This window comes from Cavia porcellus, unplaced genomic scaffold (genome assembly GCF_034190915.1).
Source record: "Cavia porcellus strain 051 isolate PalLab524CR breed Dunkin Hartley unplaced genomic scaffold, mCavPor4.1 scaffold_13, whole genome shotgun sequence".
In the NCBI taxonomy this organism is placed as follows: domain Eukaryota; kingdom Metazoa; phylum Chordata; class Mammalia; order Rodentia; family Caviidae; genus Cavia; species Cavia porcellus.
The window spans coordinates 31,996,480-32,023,057 of record NW_026947496.1 but is presented as its reverse complement, the minus strand read 5'-3'; the positions used below and the strand labels follow the sequence as shown (position 1 = coordinate 32,023,057).

The following is a 26,578-nucleotide window of genomic DNA, read 5'->3' as shown; positions in this document are numbered from 1 at the left end:
CTTGAACTTACTTTGTAGCCCCGGCTGGCCTCAAACTCACAGCCATCCTCCTGCCTCAGCCTCCCCGAGTGCTGGCATTACACGTATGGCCCACCACACCCAGCCTTACACACTTTTCTTTCTGTAAAGTAGGACAGTGATTCTTATCACACAAGGTTAATAAAATAAATGATAGTGCTTACAATGCTTTAGGTAAAAGAATACTACTTTCCTCAACATACCTCTAGTTGCTATTGTTCTTTTTCTATCCCTAAATTTTTAAAAGACTGTTCCCCTGGTTGAGAATCTAAAAACACATGTGAAAAAGAACACTGCCAACCCAATCTTCTTAATACTGTAAGAGAGTAAGTTTCCTATAATCATTATGCTGTTATATAAATTACATAATAAATGTGAAATATGATTTTAAACTCTCACAGTCTTGTTTTCTTTTCCACTGTCTTCTGTTGTAAATATCAACTGCTTATTAATTTCATCCATACTGATTAATGATCGTGTTTTGATGAAGTGCTGAAAAGAGACAGCTTCCACATATTCTTGCAGCCCTGAAAAACAAAGAAAAATACTAAGATAAGTACTAAATTCACAAGAATATCATAATAAAAACTTCAAATTGACCTTCACTCAGCCACAAGAGGGGCTTAGACACGTCATCACGCCCCTGCTGCCTCTGTTTGATGGTGTGAGCCGCCAGTGTCAGCGCCTGACTGCACCAGGCCACCCGTCTGTTCACTGCTGCAGCCCTGCACCGGCAGGCACAGAAACATGATCACGTGAGCAACATCAATTTTTTTTGTTTTTTGGAACTGGAGATTGAACTCACAACCAACACACTTGCCAAACAGTTGCTTATGCCACTGAGCTAAATCCCCAGCCCAACATCATTTTTAAAAAAATTTATGTAGTAATTAATACGAAGCACAACAAGCACACGGTTTCACTTTGGGAAGCTGAAAAAGTTCTGTAGGTAGCTGAAGGTGATGACTTCACAACATGAAAGCACACAATGCCAAAGTTTACTTAAAAATGGCTAAAATGGTAAACTATATATGTTGCTATATTTTTATATTGTTCAGCAGCACGTATTGTTTGGTTGCTAATTTAATTTCATTTAAATGGATTAAAAAAATATTCCAGTGGGGCATGGTGTCAGATGCCTGTAATTCCAGCACTCAGGAGACTGAGGCAGGAGGATACTTGTGCATTCAAGGCCAGCTTGTTCTATATAAATGAGTTCCAAGCCATCCGGGATTGCACAACAAGACCCTGACTCCAAAAACTACAAAGAAAAAAAAATCCCAGTAGGAAATGTAGTTTGCCATGTTCCAAATAGGAAAAACTCAGAGAAATCATGGTTTGTAACTAAGGTCCAGACTTGGAAGTTGCTTGTAACAGTTGTTTTTACTAACTCAAATTTAAAATGTATTCACTGTTGGGCATGTAAGCACACACCTGAAATCCCAGCACACCTGCGCTGAGGCAGGAGGATTGCCATGAACTTGAGACCAGCCTGGGCTACATAGTGAGCTCAATGCTAGCCTGAATTACACAGCAAGACCCCATCTGAAGAAACCAAAAAACAAAAGAAAAAAGCTATATTCCATGCTTTGATTTGAATGTGTAGACAAAACAACTTTGTTCAAGGAATGAATTTTGAACAATTTTTTTTACAGGTGCTTCATCACCTGTTCTGTAATTATCATCTTTGTTAAATAACGTCCATTTAGAAATTTGGAGTAGTTTTGGAATTTCTAGTTTGTTTTTTGATTGAATCACTGTTTTTTTTTTTAATTCCTCCACATCTCCCACAGCTGAATCTTGACATTTGTACTGAACCACGGTCCTTGGAATGCTATCCTTACATATCAGAGAAGACCTAGTTAAATAGGAGTTTCAGTTGTGCATTGAACAGCATAAAATTTAGATTTTTTTCTATACTTATTTTTGTAAGCAAAACACTGCAATAAGCAAGCAGTATTAAAATCAATCAGCAAGCAATAAAATCAATTATGTCACTGTGCACAGAAAATAGGTGTGGTTAAAATTCTTTTGATTTTTTTTAAAGTTAGCACAAAAGTTATTTTCTGTATTTTCCCAGTTTTTTTATTATGGTAAAATAAACAAAATTTACTCAACTAATCTTTTTTTCTTTTTTGAGACAGGGTCTCACTATGTAGCTCAGGCTGGACCTGAGCTCACTGCACAGCCCATGCTGGCTTTGAATTTGTGGCAATCCTCCTACTTCAGCCTCTTAAATACTAGGATTACAGGTGTGCACCACCATGCCTGATTTAACTATTTTTAATTGTATGGTTCACTGGTTATAAAATATATTCATAATGTGTACTATCCCCATCATCAACCATCTCCGAAAACATTTTTATCTTGCACAACTGAAATTCTGAACCTTAAACAATAACTCCCCATGTTTTTCTCCCCTAGCTGCTGGCAACTACCATTCTGGCTGTCTCTGATTTCAACTCTCTATAAAGGTCATACTGTGGAATCACACGACACTTAATCTTTTGTGGCTACTTATTTAATTTAGCATGCCTTCAAACTTCATCCACGTTACAGTATGTATCAGAATTTCCTTCCGTTTTAAGGCTGATTAAATATTCCATTGTATGTACGGGCCACATTTTGTTTATCAGTTCATCAGCAGATGGGTACTGGGTCACTTCCACCTTTTGGCTCATGTGAATAACGCTGCTGTGAACATCGATATACAAATAACCATTCAAGTCCCTGCCATTAATTCTTTGGGGTATTTATCCAGAAATACCAAATAAAACTTTTAAAAAGTAGTATAACTAAATCTTGGATGGTAATTGTATATAAAATAATACATATCCATCTTTTTCTCATTATAACTATACAGCTGTATTACTATCCTTAATGAGTAAACAAATTGAGGCACAAAAAAATTTAGGAAATTCACCCAGGTCACATAGTAACAGCGAGAAGTTTTTTCTATAATTCAAAAGCATATACTCTTCCCACTATCTTATCTGTTTGTTTACATTCAAGGCCATATAAGGCAGAACTGTACCTATGCTTTCTCACTTTTATGTCTCTAAATTCCCAACACAGCCTTTTCTCCAATGCTTTATCATCATTCTTAGTCTCTCAGTTTCATGATTTCATGCTGCTCTGTACCTAGGAGGCGCTCTCTCAGACATCTAATAAGTTTAAATGTTCTGATATGCCTCAATCAAGGAAGCACTCACTTCTTATTTCTTATTACATAAAATGTGCACTGTAAGTAAATGTTCCAGGTGGCTGTGCATTATAAACAACTGGCTCATCACCAATATTGTACCCTGAACTCTGAGAGCAAGGACCATGCCTCCATGACGTGGCTCCTTGTCCCACCCCAAAGACAGTAGTACCATTATGTAAAAGAGATAAAGAAGTCTAATAGACTCCTAATAATCTGTTTCTACTTATGAGTTTTACAAAACTCTAAGTCCAATAAAAAATATTTTAAAATTTGGTATTCAAATATTCAAAAGTATCTACTTGTACTTAACTTACATTTGAGTCCAGAAAGAAATATTTGTACAAGATTAGAGTTCAAACCAGGCATCATTAGCACAGCCAGGTCTATGAGAGACTGAGGCAGAAAGACCACATGTTCAAACCCAGCCTTGGCCACTCTGCAACTCAGTGAGACCCTGTTTCAAGATTAACAGGCAGAGGATTAAAGGCCCTGGGTTCTATTCCCAGTGCTGCTCCCACCCCCAGCCCCAGAAAGAGAATTAAAGAGTCAAAATAATAAAGATCATGAGTTCCATCCCTGGTGCAAAAAATAAATAAATAAAAAGATACAGATCAGACAGAGTTCCTGGGTGTTTTGTTTTGTTTTTCTTTTTTCCCAGTACCCGGGATTGAACTCATGACTGCTGCTTGCAGGGCAGGTGCTTATGCCGCTGAGCTAAATCCCCAGCCCCAAATAATTTATTTTTGTCTTTTTTTTTTTTTAACTTTTTATCGGTACTGGAGATCGAACTCACGACCGCTTGCTTACAAGGCAGGTGCTTATGCCACTGAGCTAAATCCCCAGCCCTTGTTTTGTTTATTGTAGGAAAACATGTAATAGAGAATAAGAGCCCTCAAATTTATCTGTAATGTCAGTATCTATCAATATGGTAGTTGCCAGATATTAAACTTCCAAGTGTCTCATATGTAGGCTGCCCTCAGGATGTGTCTGATAAAAGCTACTCTGGAGATAAGGTAGCTAATTCTGCTCCACGGAAAGCAAGTTTCACGCTGCATCACTCAGAATGTTCAAGGACTTGTGGTCAAAACACTGAAAAGCACTTGTGGTCCCATGTAGGTAAAAGGGTTTTTAAACAAGCTGTTTCAACTTGATAAAAAGGACATCCGTTATTTTCAACGTATAATTCCCACGGTGAAAATTTTCAACCTACTGCCATATTCCATCAAACAATGCCTTCCTCTCTGCCATCATCCTGGAGGAAATCCAGTTAGAATTATTTACAGAATCAGCTTCCAGTACAAGAGAAGTTCATAGGTTGCCTTTAGGTAATTTGTTATTCTCCTTTTCCCCTATAGAACACATACAGGGAAACCTGTTTACAGGCTTTTATTTTTACTTATTTTCTAATAATTAAGCAGTATCCATCTAGTCCTAGTCTTCAACAAAAAGCCAATTTTTTAAGTTTGTTTTTTGTCTTTTTCATTTTTATCGGTACCAGAGATCGAAGTCATGACCGCCTGCTTGCAAGGCAGGTGCTTATGCCGCTGAGCTAAATCCCCAGCCCCACAAAAAGCAAATTTAAAGGTAAACAGGTAAGAATGAAGTTTCCTTATAAAGTCAAATCTCACATTTCACACTTCTTTGCATGCTTTTAATGCGTTTTTTAGCAAACTGGTTATCATGTAACTCATCAATCCTACTTTTAGATATATACCCAAGAGAAGTGAAAATATGTGCTGGGTAATCAAAAACTACCCTGATATTTTTTCTTGTTGGCATTATCCCCCTTACTCTGAACATACTACATTGTCCTTGCCATTTTCTGAATCAGTTCTAAAAGTCTTCTTTCATGCCATGGCTACCTCAGTGTCCTGAATCAATTCAAAATGTTTATTACTGAGTCATTTTGACTTTGGGAAAGAGCAGAAAATATACAGTGCCAGATCTCATGAATAAGGTGGAAGAAAACATATCATGTTTTTATGAGCCTGCCATTCCATTAAATCTCACTTGCCAGCAGCACTCAGTGTGTTTTTTATTATATCTCATAAATACACAGAAGACTTCCAGAACTGCTTCAGAAAGTGCCAAGAATGATGGGTGGGATACACGTGTTCCAAGCAAGGAGGAGCCAGGCATGGTGGTGTACACCTATAATCCCAGCACTGGGGAGGCTGAGGCAGGAGGACTGCTATGAGTTTGAGACCAGCCTGGGCCATAGTGAGTTCAAGGCCAGGCCAAACTACAGAGCAAGACCCTATCTCAAAAAAGAAAAAAAAAAAAAAAAAAAAGACAAATCAAGGGGGAGTATTTTAAATGTGGTTAATGACAATGTATTTTACTGTAAAAATTTTTTAAATTTAAACTTTCAGCATATATTTTGATCAAAGATGTAACACTAATGTTAACAGCAGTATTATTCACAATAACAAAAAACTGGGAGAACACTCCAATGTTCATCAATAATGAATGATTAAACAAAATGTGGCTTACCCACACAGCAAGTACAATGCAGCCATAAAAAGGAATGAAGGACCTGCCCATGCTACAGTACCAACGAGCCCTGAGAGAGAATACCCTAAGTCAAAGAAGACAGGAATAAATGTCTACACAGTACGTGAGTCTTTTTATGAGATACCTAAAAGAGACATAAAGTGAATTAGTAGCTGCGAAGAGCTTAATACCCTCTGACTTATTTCACTACACTTATTACTGCTTATTCCAGCAAGTCACAATAAATTATGAGTTTGCAAAGCAATGCGGGGCTGTTTGATTTGGCGCACTATGCCAAAATTGAGTAAGAAGTCTCAGCTTAGCAAATGTGGACCTCAGTTCAATAAAGTGACATTCTGAAACAAGGTTTCAGAAAATCAGTAGAAAGCTGGGAGATGAAGAGAGACACTGGACTAAAGTATCATCACAGACTCACACAGTTGAAGTAGTGCATAGCAGATAGTCAGCTAGAAAAAAGTCCACAAATTGGGTCTGGGTAACCCAGAAAATGCAGAAAGACATTTTCATGATCATGGTAGTTACTACAAAAGTTTGTAGTATGAAATATGCTTTTACTAATTTATAATTTGAATGGTCACCAGCAAAGTATGGTGGTGCAGACCTATTGTCCTAACCCTCCAGAAGCTGAGACATGAAGATTGTTACAAGTTTCAGGCCAGCCTAAAACACAGTAAGTTTAAAATCAGTCTGACTAGACCTTGCCCCAAAAACCCAAAGAACAAAATGATCATGAAAAATGCTTACTAAAACTTCTCACACTTAAATGTAATTCTAAACTGTATGGGGGGAGGGGATATGGTAGTTATCACAGCACTCAGGAGGCTGAGGCAGGTAGAGTGCCCCAAATCTGAGGACAGCCTGGGCTACCTAGTGAGTTCAAGGCCAGCCTGGATTACATAGTGAGACCCTGTCTTAATCAATCAATCCATCAATTAAAAATTAAAATAAAATAAATTGTATCTATTTTACTTTCATGTGTAGGTAGAATTAAAAAGTATGAATCTTTAAATAGACATAGGATCTGACCCCTTCAAGAAAAAGCTTTGGAGAAAACAATAGACGATCACTACCGGAGGGGAAGAGTACTCCAACAGAAAGCTGGACTCCACTACTCTGCCTCACAGAATGGTAAGCTTGAGACACTTCTAGGTAATGGATGCACCCTGAGGCCATACTCTTAAGTGGAATAAATTGGACATGTGTAAATATCGTGTTGTTTCTCTGGTGGGAGAAACTGAAAGTGTAACCAAGGACCACAAATAAATAGCAGACACTGTGAAATAGAAAGGAAACGTTCCAATGAGGAGAACTAGAGAGAAGGGGAAGGGGAGGAAAGAAAGGAAAAGAAAAAAATGATGAGAAAAGAAGGAAAAAATGAAAACAAAACTTCTGTAAATAAGGAGGGGAAGAGGGGCTGAGGGAAGAGGAATGGGGAAAAAATCCAGTTATATCATGCACAGGTACAAATTCCCTATAATGCAGATAATTATTATGGAGGCCTAAAATGTACCAATAAACTTAATTTTTAAAAAAAGACTCCAATTCCAATACCATCATGAATCTCATTTCAAAAGGAGGTCGTGAGACTTGAGGTCATCTAATCACTCTTTTATTTTTTAAAATACTTGGGGCTGGGGATTTAGCTCAGTGGCATAAGTGCCTCCCTGGCAAGTGCAAGGTCATGAGTTTGATTCCTGGTACAAAACAAAACAAAACAAAACAAAAACCACCAACAAAAAAATGCTTACTGAATGTTTTTGAAAAAACCAAACATCTTTTCAGAGAAAATTAAAACTTACCAAATACTATATACCCAGATTTTCCATTAGAAATAAAGTTGCAATACTGAGCAGAGAAAAGTTACTCATCGAACATACTTGTTTTCTTTGGCACATACGAAGTCTGTATTTTCCATCCTCACTTGAAGTCAGGTGTGGCAGTGTGACTGGCCAGTAGAATGTGGGTAGATGTGACCTTTGCCACCCCCAGATAACCCCCCACCCCTGCCTCTGTGCACTCCCACAGCCATGGGGCCAGCCTCCACGCCCTGACTAACTCCAGAGACCACGTACAGCAGAGTGCTGGTGACCATGGTCCCAGGTAAATAAATGACGCCTGTTTCAGCAATCCGCTAAGGTGTCATGGTTTACTCATCCATGTCCATGCACAGCTGTACCTTAACTACTGACCTCTCTGGCACTTCTTAATTACATATATTCACTTTACAGCCACATTTTTGTGTTTACTAAATTCCTCTTCCTATATTATTTCAAAGACTTACAAGGGTTTATGTCCTAGTTCATTTTTCTTGTGAGCCTTCTCAATTGTGCTAATGTACTAAACCTATAACAAACTTCAAATTCCTTTATAGTAATATAACAAACTTGAGAACTTCCCTAGAGCAAAATATTTACATGTTAATGAATAATTACTATATTATTAATAAATTATCAATATTAGTATTAATGATTATAATTGACAATAAAATATTAATAATTGGTACATTTATATTGATCCTAATCCTGTTAGTGTACATCAGAAGCCATCCTAGAAACATTTTCCTTAAGGGGATTAAATAAAATAGTAAAATAAAAACTTACAGAAAGGAAGTCATAAATATTAAACAAAAAAGGAATACCTTTTACAAATAATTGCTCATTATATCAATATTTGAGTACACAGCAGGCACCTGGAGCACATAAAGTGAACAACAAAAATAAAACCTCTGTACAGACCTAGATAGTCTTCATTCCAATAAAGGAGACACAATAAAGAAATATATAAGGAGAGCGCACACAATGCTAGAAGTTAGATGCATGAAAAAAAGAACAATTCAAAATGCCTTGACAGAAACTAAAGACAACCTTCTGAAACTTGAAGAGAGATTTAGGGCTTATGAACGTGAAAGAAAAAGCCTCTTAAAAATAACAAGGAACCAGAAAGAAGCAATTCTAAAACTGGAAGATGATAAAAAGATGCATAACCTAAGAATAAAGAATGTGAGTGAGGAAGCAGGAACATCCAAAAATGAAATACAAAAAATATTCACAGAGATATTAAAGCAAAATTTCCCACGTATAGCAAAAAGAAATGATATCCAGATAAAAGAAGCATACAGAACGCCAGCTACCTACAACCAAAACAGATCTACGCCTAGGCATATAATAATCGAGATCCCAGAAATCCACCAAAAAACCAGAATATTAAAAGCAGCCAGAGAAAAGATGTAGGTTACCTATAATGGGAAATCTATCAAAATAACAGCAGACTTATCAACACAAACTCTTAAGTCAAGAAGGGAGTGGGGAGAAATATTCCAAGTCCTGAAGGAAAAAAATATGCAACCTAAGTTCATATATCCGTCAAAACTCTCTCTAAAAATTAATGAAGAAATAAGATACTTTCAAGACAAGGAGGAACTGTGGGAGTTCGTGGCCACCAATCCAACCCTACAGAGAGCGCTGAAGGACATTACAGAGAAAGAGAGGAAGAGATATCAGGATTACAGCTACAGTGGCAGAGAGGCCTCAGTGTACGGGGCAGACCATGGAATGAGGGAATAAGGTGGACAAATTATAGCAGAAAAGTGGAGTAGCAGACATGAGGCAGAGACGGTAAGCTAGTCTTTGGTAGAGACAGCTCTGAAACTATATTTAAAAAAAAAAAAAAAAGCAGAGGTCATTGCTAATGGTGTATAACGATTTGACACAGTAGTCCTAGTGCCATATTTAGATTGAATTAAATTTGTTCTGGTCTGTCCACTCATATCAGATTTGAGGACACAGACCTCTAGAACCAAAAATAGCAGGTTATACCATGGTAACTATCCTTATTTTCCTATTGACTTAAGCTGAAATCCTGTATTACTTACATTGTCTTACTATGACTGATCTTAATTGTATCTGAATCATAAGACTATTGGTTGTCCTTGACTGATCCTATTTGAAATCGGTATGCGTGTTAGAATCAACCCTAAAAGTAGAGGAAACTACTCTGAGCATGACAGGATGTAAAGGATATCCATACTGGTATGAATCAGTAACAGCTCTCAAATACTACAATGCAGTCAAAGATAAGTTTTTATAAAAATAGGTGATAGTATATTTAACTATAATAAGCCAGTGTTGTCGACAAATCTATTGAAAATAACAAGAGAAAACATAGTAGCTATGGAAGATCATTTATATTATAGTTTTATAAGTCTTATCCATCCATTGCATGTTTATCTAGGAAATTGTTTCGCTGTCTTGTTATGACTTGGTTTTCCCTATAATACAGAGAGGATAGGAACAAATACTCTGAGGAAGAGACCTGAAAAACCCGAGGCTTATTTTGTAGCATTATAATATAAATTCTAGCAATCTATTGCTTGCTGATTAAAATGACTCTGGACTGGTTTCTTCAGCTCAACTTCAGCATATGCAGAGATGGGGACGGCTATCACAAAGAGAATGAGAGATGCGATGGTAGTTGGAAATGTCTTCCCTAATCTGGAACTTGAGGACCTAAAAAGACTCCATCATCCTGTAATGATTTGATTTGTTCTATAATATGCAATAAGTATAGAAAGTGGGTGAAGTTAGGGACAACTATTTGTAAGAAGCTAGAGACAGTTAGATAAGGTAGATCTCCAGTGGACTTGCTTTGAAATCTGTATTTCTTTAAATTGTTTTTTATTTTTTTTTTAATGTTCTGTTCTGTTTTGATATGGTTAACCTTATCCTCTTAGAGATGTAAAACAAATAGGTGGGACTGATAATCATATTACGGAGCTTTTGTTCGGCCATAAAGCAGAATGGTTTGTAGGGTCACTATTTTGAATGTCATTCTAAATACTTTAATTCTATAACCTGAACAGCCATTTCGAAGAAGACAATTTGTAACTCATCAACTGGCAATTTCTTACCTTTTGTTTGTCTGTAATTTAGTATTATTTCTACCCTTTTTTTTTAATCTCCATGTATTTTTTTTTCGTTTCCTTTTCTTTAAATAAATAAATAAATAAATAAATTTAAAAAAAAAAAAGAACAATAATATGCAGTGACTTTATAAAGAAACTTAGTGCGTGGGGTAAGCAAGATAAAGCCTTTAACAAAGGTCACGTTCTATGGCCATGAGTATACTGAATCTACGTTAATGGAGAGAAACCACCACCACTTAGTAATTTAAACCTTAGCTATAACTTCTGTGACTCTCTGTGAATCTCAATTCCCTAACTTGTGGAGTGGCAAAATCAACCCAGGATTACTGCAAAATCAAAAGAAGTCATGAAAAGCTGGGCATGGTGGTGCACACCTATAATCCCCGCACCTGGGAAGCTCAGACAAGAAGATCACCTCAAGTTGAAAGCAAGTTTACACTACATAGTAAATGCAAGGCCAGCCTGGACTACGTAACAAGAACCCTGACTCAAAACAAAAACAAAAACAAAAGTATGAATATAAAGAATGGTGGCAGCCAGGGGTTTAGCTCAGCTGCGCAAGTACCTGCTTGGCAAACTCGAGGTTGTGAGTTCAATCTCCGGTACAAAACAAAAAAAAGAATGGTGGCTTTAGCTGAGCATGATCGTGCATGCCTATAATCTCAGCACTTGGGAGGCTGAGGCAGGAGAATCACTGCAAGTTCGAGACCAGCCTGGGTTACAAAGTGAACTCAAAGCCAGCCTGAACAGCACAGTGAGATCCTGTCTCAAAAAGACCAAAAAAAAAAAGAATGGTGGCTTTAAAAATATTGCTAACACAGTAGTTCGGGCCTATAAGCCCAGCAATCAAGAGGCTCAGGCAGGAGGACTCTAAGTTCAAGGTAAACTTGGACTACACAGGGAGACCTTGTCTCAAAAACAAAAACAAAACAAACACCTAACACACTGGGCACACTGGTACATGGCTGTAGTTCCAGCCACTGGGAAAGGGCAGTCAGGAAGACTACTTGAGTCCCAGAAATCAAGACCAGGCTAAGAAACACAGTGAGACTCTGTCTCTTACATTATTTTAAACTGTAACTCATTCATTTAGGAAACTTCCAGTCCTATGTCCCGGGTTTAGCAGAAGGACTGGACTGTGCATCACCAGGACGGTGTGGCTGGAGAGCGAGCAGGCCTGATTGAGCTGGCCAGGTTCTCCCACAAGTACTGGTTATCAGGCAGCGTGTATACCACCCTGAAAACATTACATATTTTTCACGCAGATGATGGCCAAACTAGATCTATCCCAAACAAGGGTTCTGTGGAGGGCTTTGAGCCTCTGGATAACATGTGTCTGTTGAGAGCTACTCATGGGGAAAAGGTCAGCACTGTAGTGAGCTCCAAAGACATGAGTAAGTTTCAGATGGTTTATTCAGACCTATTGAGAGCTAACATGGATAGGCTGAAGAAGAAAGGCAAAAAGAACAATAAAGACCAAATCAGCATAGCGCAGAGCATTGGATTCTCTGTTTTTACTAGTCAGGCAATGAATTGCTATTTTTCCTTTGGTTTTTACTTTTGACCACAAAGTTAGGTTTTTGGTTCTCCTCAGGCAATTATTTTCATGTGAGATGAGGGTCATTATGGAGAGAAAAAAGTTATAGTTTACAAGGTAGCTGTGGTAACAAACTAGTTGAATTTAGATTTGTGTCATATGGCTATATATTACTGGCTTAGTTTTCAAAGAGCTCCATAATCACTTCCCTGATGAGCAAAGTATCATTAAATGTTTGTTTCCCAGCAAAAATAAAAAATTAATCATTTACACCATAATTCACAGTCTTGGATAAAATAATTAAGCATCATTTACGGTCTAAACATTTGTCATTGTGCACCAAAATGTCTAAAAAAATGTGAATTATTGCCTGGGTATGGTGGCATATGCTAGGACTTGGGAGGCTGAGGCAGGAGAATTGCTGTGAGTTTGAGGCCAGCCTGTGCTACAAAGTGAGTTCAAGGCCAGCCTTATACAGAGAGACACTGTCTCCAAAAAACCATTAATTAATTAAAAATAAAACATGGCAATTCTTGGGGATTTAGCTCTGTGGTATAAGCACCTGCCTGGCAAGCATGAAGTTATGAGTTTCATCCCCGGTACAGAGGAAAAAAAAAACAAAAAGGCAATTCTTGTCATTAGTAATAATATAACAAAAACCAAAAAATACATTTTTTTCCTGTTAAGCATCCCCTGCATCACCTGTTAATGTCTCATTTCGTAGAGAAGGAAAAAAATGATGGGGCACAAAGTTTGAAGTTAGGAATTTCAAGTAACTAATTATTCATTCCTTTGTTTATCCGTGGGGATGATCTGTAACCTACTCTGATAGGCAATGTATAAGACACAGAAATAAGGTCCTGTTGTCCTTCAGTACAGGACACTGAAGTTCAGGCCACACGCATCCCTTAGGGAAATGCTCTGCGTGCCATTAGCACTATTCTTAACAAGCACAGAGCTCCTTTAGTTCGATGCCAGAACTGTTTTACCTTCAAGTCCAAAGAATAACTATTTGGAGTAACACCAAAATAAGCACTTAACAATTACAAGCAGCATGCTATTCATAAGCATTCTATTGTTTATGCTACTCTAATTATAAATAGCCTTATTTTATCAAATAAAATATCTATCCACAAATTTTTAAGTCCCAGATACCTCTTCATTTGACTGTTTTACCTATGAACCTTAAGGGAAATAAAAATCTTTATTGCTTCAATTCCAAGAACTTCATTTTAAAAACGTTTTTATAGAAAAAATATAGGCAATTCTTAACTCTGTAAATCTATGAGTGGGTTACCCTCAGTAAAAACTCACAAATCACAACAAGAACCAAAAACAGACTCTGATTCTTCTAATTCTCCTCAAGAACATGCTGAGGCAGGAGTCTGCAGAGATACCACAACCCATGTCACTCATGCCCCATCCAAACTCCTCCCAAGAGGAGTTTCCTTCCTGAGATGAGAAATGCACAGTATCCAAATCATTAGTCATACTGCTCTGAGGCTTCTATTTTTTTTTTATTTTGAATGTAATACAAGTAGATATTAATAAAGGGAATATTAAAAAGCATTCTTCTTTGAAACAAATAAAATCTCATAACAAAATAGAGAATAACAATAGTTAATATGCTGTGTATCCTAATATTAACAGGAGCCACACGTGGTGGTGTACACTTGTAATCCCACCACTGGGGAGGCTGATGCAGGAGAACTGCTGCAAACTCAAGGCCAGCCACAAGCAAGTTTAATGCCAGCTTGTAATGCATAGTGAGACTCTGTCTTTAAAAAAAAACTAAATAAATAAATATCACACAAGAATGACCAATGTTGCTCAGAATACAAGTCATAAGACAAAAAAGAATCCTTATCAAAAAGAAATAGATAAAAGCATAACCTTATCTTCAACAAACTAAGAGAGCTTACTAGTATAAATCAGAAAAATCAGCATAGATATTAAAATATTATTGAAACAACAGAATAGATAATTTAGGGAATTATTTGGACTTCTCCCTACTTCTTATGTATTTCTCTTCTATTCTGATATACATATATATATAATAGTTTCTCATATAAGAGAAACCATGTGATATTTAAGCTTGTGTGTCCTATTTCACCTAACATGTTCTCAAGTTGCATCTATCTGCCTATAAATGCCTCTAGTTCATCTTTTTTTACAGCGAAGTAGTACTTCATTGTATAAATAAAATTTGTATTCCTTACCCTTTCATATATTGATGGACTATGTACTGTTTCCAAGATTTAGATACTATAAATTGTGCTGCTACAAAAATAGGCATGTATGTCCTTGTAATATGAGGGCTTTAACTCCTTTGGTTTTGCTGTTTCTGTTGCTTTTGAAACAGGGTCTCACTTTGTAGTGCACAATTGCCTCACTCTGCAACAAACTCACTCTGCAACTCAGGCTGACCTTGAACTCATGGTGATCCCTTGCCTCAGCCTCCCAAGTGCTGGGATTATAGGCATGTGCTACCATACCCAGCTATTTTAACTCCTCTGGGAAGATTCCTAGCAGAGGGATAGCTGCTCAAATGGAATTTCTATTTTTAGTTTTTTGAGGAATCTCCACACTGATTTTCAAAGTGATTGTGCTAGTTTATATTTCTATCACCAATGTATAAGAGTTCCTTTTTCCCCATTCTTGCCAGCAATGTTATTAATTTTCTGATGACAGCTATTTTTTCTGGGGTAAGATGGTAGCTTTAATTTGCATTTCTCTAATGGCCCGCAATGTTGAAAATTTTTCATGTATTTATTAGTCATTTGTACTTCTGAGAAGTGCCTATTCACTGCAACTGCCCATTTTTTCAACTGGGCCTTTTATTTTGTAGGGTCTAATTTTTTTTTAGTTCTTTACATAGTCTAGATACAAGTCCTCTATCTGAGGATAGATGGTGAAATTTTTGTCCCTTTCTGTAGGTTGTCTTTCACTCTGTTATTTCCTTTGCTGTGGAGAAACTTTTAATGTGGTACAATCTCATTTTTGGTTTTCAGAACTACTTCCTGTGTCATTGGAGTTCTGTTCAGAAAGTTCTTGCATATGCCTATGCCTACGTCCTCAAGCGTCACACTTATTTTATCAAACAGCTACTGAAGTTTCTTTTGGTGTTATTTTGAACTCTTTCCTTATACTTTCCTGATAAAGGACACAATGAAGGCTCCTGTAGTAGATACAGCAAACAGAGAATGTTCCACTAGATATCTGGGGAACCTAAGTCATCAAAACTATTAGAGCACAACCATAAGCCACAAGGAAATGAAATATCTAACGCAAACACGAAAAATATGTCATTCTTCACACATAAAACACCAACATGGAGGAAAATATGCGTATTTTTATAAAAATGAAAAAAGTCCTAAGTACAGATTAAAATCAAGTGAGAACTGTGATCAGCTTTACTATATTGCCATGAATTTTTGCAAGACAAGCTTAATGATGTGATAGGAAAAAATGACAAAGAATATAAAAGATACTCAATCCCTTGCCTTTAGTGATTCAAGTTAACAGGACAGTATGAAGAAGCTGCAAATGGGATTTCTGTTCATGACAATGTAGTAACACTGTAACTGCTTCTTCCAATCAAGGACTTTCTATAGAAACTGAGAGACCCAGCTTCTCCTTCCCTACTAACCCCACTACCTAGGAGCCCCAAGAGCATGCTGAGACCCCTAACTCATATGGAACAGCACTAGGTAAGAGAGAGGTTTTCCTGCAATTGGTCTATCTTCAGTATAGTTACCATGACTGCTCCAGCTACAAAGGAGGCAACTCAGTTTCCTAACGACGGCACCGTGCCTGTATTGGAAAACTGATAAGTACCACTGCTCCTGAGCTGTACCCATAAAAAGACCTGCATATACCCAGTGAAGCCACTCGCACTAACCCTGAGCAGACAGAGTTTCAGCTTTCCTCCTCCAGCGGCCCTCAACAGGAAAGTACTACACAAACCACAGGAGGTCAAAAAGCACGTACAGATCTTGTCTCCAAGAAAAGATTCACAGTAGGGTCCTTCATGTCTCTAGTCAGTAACTCCTGTTCTCAGTTCTACTTCTAGGTTACCACTCTCGTCTGTCTTCCCAGCTCAGGTCTGTCTGTCCTCAGATGTCACATAGATAGAGTGACAGACTGTGTCTTTTGTGTCCATTTTGTCTAAGATGTCAAGTGAGTCTCCTACTCACCGCTACATTTGTGCCATGGAGTATTACACGGTACATCTTCACCACAATTTACCTACCTACTCCCCACTAATGGACAGTTTGGTCACTGCTTCAACTATTACGATTATAGCTGCTATGTGCTTTCTTGAACATGCTTCTGGTGACATAAGCTTTACCTCTTTTGTATATATGCCTAAAGTAGAACTTCCAGGTCACACAGCATGTATACATTCAGCCAAACTTTTTTTTAAATTTTATTTTGAAGAGAATAAAACCAAACAAAATAAAATAGAATAAAGCCAATCAAAACAAAACAGTGACAGTGATACAGAGCTTCAAAACAGGATAACAGGAAATCAACTATGGCTACCATAATGCCTCTTGTTATCTTCCAAATTCCTGCTCATATCATTAGACATAATAAAACTGATCAGAACAGAATACTGAAGAAAACAAAATAATAAAATGGAACAAAACAGTGAGGACAATATTGGATTTCAAAAACAAGGCAGAAGGAAATTCCCCACAGTTGCTATATTACATACTGTTAGCCTCTAAATAGATGCTCAGATTTCTGGCTTTAGGCCTGCAAAGTCAGTCAAATACAAGCATTAAGTTGTTTTTGTACCTTGGTTGCTATCAACTCAGCCTTTGTTCCTCTGAATAAGCCAGTTGTTTGGGGGAGGTGAGGGGTGTCACTTTGTCTCCCAGCCTGCTGGCCATCTGGCCAGCTGGCTCACAGGAAGGGCAAATTGTTAGTCAACTTTTTTTTCTTTTTTTTTGGTACCAGGGATCAAACTCACAACCTTGTTGTGATCAAACTCACAAGGCAGGTGCTTATGCCACTGAGCTAAATCCCTGGCCTTTTAAGAAGTCAAATTTCTTAAAATGGTACTGCTAGTCATATAATTTAGGTGAATGGTATAACGTTAAACACATTTTCATATGAACCATTAAGATACTCTTTTTTTTTAAAGTCCTTGTTCAAATTTTTGTTCATTTTAAAACTTATGTCTTTTTTGATTTATAGAGATTCCTTACCTGATATATATTTTAACTATCTTCTCTCATAATTCAGCTTGCTTTAAGATAGTCTTTTTTCTCATTACATCTTTTTTTTTTTTTTTTTTGTCTTTTTCGTTTTTACCGGTACCGGGGATCGAACTCTCTTTACATCTTTTTAAGACAGGGTCTCGCTATGCAGTTCAGGCTGGCCTTGGGCTCACTGTGCAGCCCAGACTGGTCTCAAATAATACAGTCTTTTGATAAGCAATTTAATTTTAATGATATTTAAATGATCCATTTTTCCTTTGACAATTAATGTGCTATCATTTTAAACAAATTTTTCTACCACAAGAGAGGATATGAAGGTATTTCCATACATCTTCCAAAGCCTGATTTACCTTTCACCTCAACCCTTTTTTCCACTATACATCTGGTCTTCTCCAGACCCTTGCCAAATATGTCTTATTTGAAGCTGTACCATTTGACAGTACATACTGGGATTCATTAAATCATGTTTGTTATTGTGTGCTATTTTTTCTAAAACATATAAACCTGGGTCAAGGATGTATCTCAGCAGCATAGTGCCTGCATGGCAGACTCGAGGCCCTGAGTTTGATTCCTGGTACCAAAAAACAAAACAAAACAAACCAAGAAGAAAAAATATATAAACCTGAAAATAATAAATTATTGCAAATCTGAAAATAATAAATTACTGCAATGACAACAGAACCGCAAGAGTTACCACCTCAGTTTGTAATAACACAACACCCTTTAACACATATGCAGGTATCTCCTATTACCAATACTGAAAGACATTTCAGTATTCCCAAGAAAACAAATGCTGTTATTTTAAGAATTTAGACTAAAATTGAACATACATATTGAGTAGTAAGCATTTCCACTCTTCCTGCAAGTCTTAAGGCATATCTGAATCACGCAATCTCTCTCTTGCTCATGGGCTCAAGAGGCTGAGGCAAGAGGACACCTGTAAGTTTGAAGCCAGCCAGGGCTACATAGTGAGTTCAAGACTAGCCTGAACTACTTAGTGAAACTCTGCCTCAAAAAAAAAAAAATTAAAACAGAAGAACCCAAAAACTACAATAACCCAAGATCCAGTATTCCTTAAACCTTTTTAAACAAATATATACAACCCAGTACTAACAGATATGGAGTTACACTATGAGCTGTTTGAATTTATCTGGCTAGGTGACACTCTCATTCATGAACCTAGCAAAATGGAAACTTAAATCCACCCACTAAATTTACCTATAGTTAGAAAGGAGATATTTCCTGTCTAAATACATACAACAAACTCAGAAAGAAAGTCCAATCTGTTAGGCCTGTGTTCTTGATTACTGTATTAAAATCAAGCAATAACTATATACATTGTTAGAAAAATAAAGCCAAATTAATATTATGGATTGCCTTCACATTATCTAAAAGTCCTATTTTTTTTAAAGCCAATCGTATTTTACCAGATAACAACTAAAACTCATGCCACTCAGATATGTCATGTAGTGCACTGTTTCTTAAAAATACTCAGTAAACCTAGACTTACCTGTCGTAATGGCTCGGTGGAACTGATGCATGTCTTCTCCTGACAGCTCTTGGGCTACCTGTAATATTTTTTGTCTGACGCCATCCAATTTAATTTCTGATTCGGTCAATATTTCTTCCATATCAGGTGCACTATAATCAAGATATTGGGAAATTTTAGAGCATCAGCCAGATGCTTTGACAATGAAAAATTGAAATAATCTAACTATCAATATCAGACTAAGTACTTGTATTTGGGTATTTCTAACTCATCTCTCCAATCATATTTTATTAACAGTATGTAAAAACATGGAAATGTTACAGTATACTGTTAAGTGAAAAAAAGTAGACAAAAATTATATGCATAGAGTGACCACAATTAAAATACAGTATCTCTAGATGTTTATCTCAAGTCAGGATAAAATAGCATGGACTAGATTTGTCCTCCCACTTTAAACAACTAGACAGATAAAACAGACAAAACAAGGGTTTCAGACCCTGAATGAAAGCTGCAAGAACAGTGATGGGGAAGAGGAGCACAGACTCTGTGATTAGTTCATCTTATTGCTTGGCATTCCCAAGTGAAGGTGTGAGAACAGGAAACTTAGGTGGAGCCTGAAGTTTCCCTGAGTTGAAAAGGACTTAGACGTTTTAAGGTTGACAAGACAGCTAAACTTGCAAGGCAAAGTATCAGTAGGGAGAAAACTACACAAAAAACATGTCAGAGTCCTACAAAAAAGACTCCCTAGGAGATGGGGATTTGGCTCAGCAGCATAAGCGCCTGCCTGGCAAGCACAAGGTCCTAAGTTCGATTTTTAGTCCAAAAATACGTAATAAATAAATATCCCCTCTGGTCTTTGACTGAGTATGATCACTGTAGGATGCATATGAGAAAAGAGGCTGAAAAAGATCCTGCCCCAAGCAGAAAGGCAGAGCAATTCCTATCACCTACAGAACCAAAGAGAGCTAACTCATCACCAACAACGATTGTTTTAAGAAAATGGCAGACAAGCCAAACATGGAGGCAGTCACCAGTTTAGACAGAGATGCAAGAGAAGAATACCTTAGCAACCAAAGAGACCACTGGGCAGGAAAAGCAGAGTGAAAGATCCTAGAGTGTGCCCAAACACCCCATCCATAACATGGAGGAAGAGTCATCTAAAAGAGGGACACTAATCACAAACTACATCCTGTACTCAGGCACTCGTCACAGATGCCACCGGCCTATAGAGCTCTGAGAGATCCCCTAATCGGACTGCCAAATTCCCTGATTTTGTCTGTGATATTACGGAAAATTATTTGTATTTCTATGATACATCAAAAATAGGAAAACATCATCAAACATACATAACATACATACATAACATACATCAAAAATAGGAAAAAATAAATCACATATATACCAGTGAAATAAATATACATCTCAAGAAAATTTAAAAAGAATTCAAAGCATAAAATATGTTCTGTGGCCATAATGAAAATAAATTAGAAATCATTATCAGAAAGATATCTGATAGCGCAAGCCTGAAATCCCAGTACTCAAGAGGCTTAGGCTGGAAGAATGCAAGTTTAAGGCCAGCCTGGGCTATACAGAGGGTTAAAGGTTAGTTTAGACATACAGCAAGACCTCATCTCAAAAGAAAAAGGGAAAGGAACAAAGGAGGGAATGAGGAAGGGAGAAAAAGGAAAAGAAAAAAGGAAACAAATCTCATTTTAGAGAGGTTTAAAAACGAAAAGGTTAAACCAAGAGATGGGGCGAGAGGGGAAGGAGTAGAGAAAAAGGGGGAGCAAAAAAAATTATGATGTATTATGTACATGTACCAACTCCCTATGATGAATGTAATCATTATGTACTACAAATACACCATTAAAATTTTTTAAACTAAAGAAGGCTAGATCAAAAAATTCTACAAAAGGGGCTGGGGATTTAGCTCAGCGGCGTAAGCGCCTGCCTTGCAAGCAGGCAGTCGTGAGTTCGATCCCCGGTACCAATTAAAAGGAAAAAGACAAAAAAAATTCTACAAAAAAAGAAAATGTTATCAAGTATCACATTCTGGTTAATCTATGTATGGCAAATTGCTTCCACTTAAAGAAACAAAATTAAAGCATTAGTGAATTATCTAAAATAGTTTAAGTTACATCTAGAGGTATATAGTGGTACGTACTTCGGTTCACAAACTTAATTCGTTCCATGATTCTGGTTGCAACCCAATTGAATGAGAAGTGAATCAAATTTTCCCCTAAGATCAACATTGATCCTAACCACTGAATTTGATTCCATTCTTGTCCAATTCGGTTTATAATCAGAATCACAGAAAGAATTAAATTCATGAACCAAGGTACCACTGTAATTCATGTTAGAATGCTTGCCTAGACATGTGCAACGCCATAGGTTTCTCAGCACCAAAAAACCCAAGTCTTAGGCCAGAAATGGTGGTACACACTAATAACCCCAGCAATTAGGCAGAGGCAGAATGTTCCATGCAAGTTCAAGGCCAGCCTGAGCTATCTACTGAGTTCAAGGTCAGTCTGAGGCACATTTTAACACCCTGACTTAAAAAAACCAAAAACAAAAAGTTTTAAGTTACTGAATGAATACATGGCACAAAGTCAATCATAGTTACATTTCTAAAGGCATCTAGAATTTGTAATTAGAATCTCTTGGGAACAAGACCTAGACACGTAAGTTAGAGAGTTGTAGGGCAGACACCTATCCCACAGTGCACAGAGAAGCAACAGGAGCTAGTCACATGAAATACAAGTACAAAGCAACAAAAGATGTCACAATAAAATAACAAAAATAGCTCCACTCATGAAATATGCCTGAATCTATATAATCTCTGTAATTCAATTCCCTGTTCTGCTTAGGCAGCTTAACGTAGTTTCTTTTACTTGTAGTCAAAACCTAGATGGACAGCCTACCTGCATGGACAGCCTGCCTAGATAGACAGCCCGCCTGCATGGACAGCCTGCCTAGATAGACAGCCTGCCTGCATGGACAGCCTGCCTAGATGGACAGGCTCCCTAGATGGACAGCCTGCCTGGAAAATCAAGACAGTCTAGTGTGAGTGAGAGAAATAAATGGAAAAAAATGTCAGAGATGAAAGAAGAACAACTTCCAAAGAGGAATTAGGTAGTTAATAATATTTTAAAGTGAAAAAATGTAAATTAAGAAAATAGCACAATGTGTATAAGATTTAAGGATGTGAAAAAGTAACACGACCAATTTCAATAGAGGCAAGCCCAGCATGGTGGCGCACGCCTGTCATCCCAGCACTTAGGAGGCTGAGCAAGGTGAATCCTCGTGAGTTCAAGACCAGTCTAGGCTATCTGGTGAGTTCAAGGTCAGCCTAGACTACACAGCAAGACCTTGTTTCAAAAAGCCAAAAAAAAAAAAAAAAAAAAGAACACAATGAGTTAAAAAATAAGTAAGTTAACTAGATTTTAATATTTATGTAATAGGAGCTGGGGATTTAGCTCAGCGGCATAAGCACCTGCCTTCTTGCATGCAGGCGGTCATGAGTTCAATCCCTGGTATCGATTTAAAAAAAAAAAAAAGAAGAAGAAAAAAAATTTATGTAATATTAAAATTTTCATATATATCACCCAAATAAGACTTTAATGTCATGACACTAATAAATAATCCAAATCTTATTTTTTCAAACAACAGCTGAACCATAATAACACAAAATCCCTAGCTACTTCAAAAATAAGAATTTTTTCCACTTATTTTTATTAAAATATTTGACACAGGTTGAAGATGTATACTCACCTTGTAATCCTATGGAGGAGAAAAATTGTCCTTTTACTTTCAACAGTTATATCCCGGCTGAGCTTCACAAGCCTCTCGTATTTGTCATGCCTCGCATCCAGCTCCTGCTGAAACGCTAAACACACACACAGTCTTCACTCCACACTCCCACATAAGATGCAGACTGTTCAGCTCAAGGAGAACGCTGACAATGGCTGCAGTCAGCTGCCTCCATTTAGGGCAGAACATGCTGCTCATGACACTAATTCTCAAAACACAGAAAACTGAACAGTGTCCTCTAGTAGTTTTCTACAAATACCAATGACATACCCAGAAACACGTAATTCCTGACTCTGTGATGGTTTGTAGAATATTTGCAAATTGCATTTATAGTAGTGCTATTGTATTAAAATGAAATATAAAGGTCTTTAAATAAAAGTGCAGATTTTATTCCAGTTTTTTCCCACTTCTTACATATTCAGTAACACTAATCCATCTAGAGATAATATATAAGTACATGATATTTTACCACTTAGAATACAGTATTGAATACAAACTGTTAAATAGTAGACAAACACTGAACTATTTTAAGACAGTAAAGAGGGAAAACAAATTGAAATTCATAACCATTCTGTAAGCTGGTTTTCTTGTAACTAACTAGATGACTAGATCATAGAATACTCTGTAATCAATACAAAGTTGTAGCAATTCGTCTGAAAATGATCAGTAAAAGATTTCAGTAAGGCCCACTACAGTGTCACATGCCTATAATCCCAGTTACTCAGGAGATTGAGGCAGAAAGGTTTCCAGTTTGAACCTAACACAAGTAATTTATGAAGATCCTGTGTCAAAATTTGAAAATGAAAAGGGCTGGGCATGTGACATGTAGGAAAGGTCCAGAGTTAAATTCCCATACAAGACAATAATGCAAAAGCTTTAATAAGGCTTGGAATAGGTCAGTCAAAAACAGAAAAGTCAGAAATCAAAGAGGAGAAGGGGAATAGGTGAAAACTAGAAAGTGTTTCCAAGAAGGAAAAATTAAACGTAGGCTGTGATATCCACTTAGCTTATACATTATCCTTAATGTTCAGCACGAATGCATAGAAATCTCCAAGCATGGTGGTACATATCTGTAATCCAAGTACTTGGGAGGCTGAGGCGACTGTCAAGAGAGCTAGGCCAACCTGGCTACACAGTGAGTTCAAAGCCAGCCTGCACTACATAGTGACAGCCTGTCTCAAAATTTAACTAAAAAAACAAAAACATAGTGAGTTCAAGACCAGCCTGAAAAAATAATAAAAAAATAAAATACATGATGTGACGTTTCAATATATAGGGTCTATCAAAAAAGAAACTGTACTGCTTTGAGCTTAGACACAAGATTATGGTTTTTGCCTGCTAGGGGAAGCCAGATGCCACACACAAGGAAAATCAAGCAGCACTATGGAGAACAGAGATGGCTGTACGCAAGAAGGTCTAGACTGCCAGTGTCTGGGGTACCTCCTCTTCATTCCAACATTCAGATAACTCCAAGTCAGAACTAATCACGCATCTCCCATATTGCTGAACTACAGATACAGGGGAGTAGAGGTGGAAAGAACCTGTTTTTATGTTTTGGTTTGTGTTGTTTTGTTTTGGTGGTGGTGGTTTTAGTTTGTTGGGGTTTATGGTTTGGGTTTTACGAGAGTCTGCTTATGTATTTCAGGCTGACCTTGAACTGACAAGTGATCCTCCTGCCTCCACTCCCAAGAGTTAGGATTACACTCATGCGCCACCTCGCGGTTTTGAAATGGGAAAAAAGTTACCACCTCAATAGGCTATGAAAATGGAGACTACAGAGATACATGTGCACATCTGTAAGATTTATTGAGTTACCAGTCTGCAAAGTGCTATGTCAAAACATCTTCAAGTCTAGTTAACAAAACTAATACACCTTCAATATAAATATGTATAAGAGTAAATGGTAGACACACAATATCGGGCACAGAACAACACGCCATGTCTAATAGTTAACTTATATTCAAATATTACCTATGTGAAACTAATATTTACCTGTCTACTTTAATGTTAATATTTACTTGAAGAGGATATAAAGGTTAAGGCCTTTGGAAGTCAGACTTTCAGGGAAGATCTAGCACATAATATTCACTTAATATGCAAGAAAGTAAGATTTCTTTCTGAATACCCTAAATTCCTAAGGATTGTTTTCTTAGGAACAGCGTATCTACGAAATTGCTGTTACAGCCTTTAGCTCTCCCCTTAGCTAACTGACAACATGGAGAACTTACATTTGAAGGCCAACATCACGGGAGAAGATGAATTAACATCCTTCCCGTCTCTTCTTTGGTTATGGGGGAAGTTGTCATGCTTCCTCTTCCTGAACCCTCCTGACCCTTATGGAGAAAAAAAGAAAAGCTGGGCAGGTATGTTCCATCATCACTGAGTTTGCACAATCTTCCTTTCCTTGAAAACCTGACACACGCACGCGCGCGCACACACCCCGGGCGGGCCGTAGAGGCCTCCGGCACAGAATGACAGCACAAGCGATCCTGTCTACACTGACCAGCCAGGCTTCTAACGCAGCCGTGACCTACACAGAAGCAGCAGTTACCAAACTGGATGAACGTACAGCTCCGACACTTAAGAAATCAGGGATGCAAAGAAAACCAATCGGACGGGGAAGCCCCAGAGCCGCCCTGAGCGTGCAAGGAGAGAGGGCACCTCTCAAGGATGAGGAGGGGACGCTGCACAAAAAGCTGGAGAGCCCCTAATTGCGCGAACACCGCCCCGCGCCGCCGGGGACGCCACCTTCTTTGCTGCTCATGTCGGGTTGGCCTCCGCTGAAACGCTCGGACAATGAAGGCGCCGGAGCGAAGGGAGCGCGGGGACCAGCCCCCGGCCACCAAGCGTAGGAGGGCCGGCTAGCGGACGACGTCACCACACGCCGGAAGCAAGCGAGCGCTGCGCTGCCCCAACCCGCACACCTCCGGCCGCCTCCGGGCGCCGGACCGACCCCTGGGCTGCGCACACTTCCGGCTCCGCCGCCGGCTCGCTCCCCCAGTGGCGCACACTTCCGGCCCGAACCCGCGTTCCGGCGCGCTCCCTGGGTTGCGCTCACTTCCGGCCTGGGCCGCGCATCCTTCTGTGCAGGTCCCGGCTTCCCCGCGCGCTGGGTCCTTGGCGGTCACTCGGCCTCTGCGGACCCTGTGGCAGGCGACCCAACCCTCGCGGCGCTCTGTGTGACATCCGGCTACCCTGGCGGACTGCGGAGTCTGGAGCTTTTGCGGTCCTAAGTGGCAGGGGTGCGCGGGCAGGGAGGACGAAGCCGTCCCGTGCACCCTTCCTCCTGCGCCACTGTCCTGGCTCTGTCCGGCTCGGGGTTAGGCTACGCGTGGATTCGCCTCCACAGCGTAGCTGACCTGTAGGATGAGAGTAACTAATATCCACCTTGTGGGGTAAGGATTGGTTTATGTTGGGCTCACAGAGAAACTTTGGTCCAAAAGAGAGTTACAGCAGTCATAAGGATAGGTGTGCATTGCTTGTTAGGAGTCTTACTATACACAGGTACCACCTTTCTTTACTAGACCACATACGTGCTAGACCCAGAGACTTGTAGTACTGCGCCCCAACCCCGTACCCATGTGTAAGTGTTTGTAGACCGAATGACAGTCACGTTCTCAGGATGAGCAACTAAGTGACAATTTAGCACCCTTTCGAGACAAACAGAGGCCGAATCTTGGTAAAATTGGGTCACTTCCTTATCTTAGATATGTGTTGTACACAATCTTTCCGCTTTGTTAACTTAGAAACAAAGGGACAGTAAATGAAATCACCTGGCCAGAGTGTGGCAGTAATTTCAGGAGCAGGAGTGTTACAGGAAGGTTTTCTGCTCTGCTTGATGTTTAAAGTGTCTTCC

At 38.5% G+C, this 26,578-nt stretch overlaps 1 protein-coding gene across 1 annotated transcript in view; it reads right to left on the bottom strand.

Moving 5' to 3' along the window:
- Tsnax (translin associated factor X) overlaps positions 1-25,699 on the bottom strand; it is a 34,567-nt gene extending 8,868 nt beyond the window's left edge. Inside the window, exons 1-5 of the mRNA XM_003473510.5 lie at positions 25,471-25,699; positions 24,951-25,055; positions 22,684-22,798; positions 18,934-19,064; positions 418-545 (exon numbers count right to left, since the gene is read on the bottom strand). Coding sequence (XP_003473558.1) covers positions 418-545; positions 18,934-19,064; positions 22,684-22,798; positions 24,951-25,055; positions 25,471-25,486 — 495 coding nt within the window. The 5' untranslated portion in view covers positions 25,487-25,699. The remainder of the gene's footprint in view (positions 1-417; positions 546-18,933; positions 19,065-22,683; positions 22,799-24,950; positions 25,056-25,470) is intronic.
- Positions 25,700-26,578: the final 879 nt, after the last annotated feature.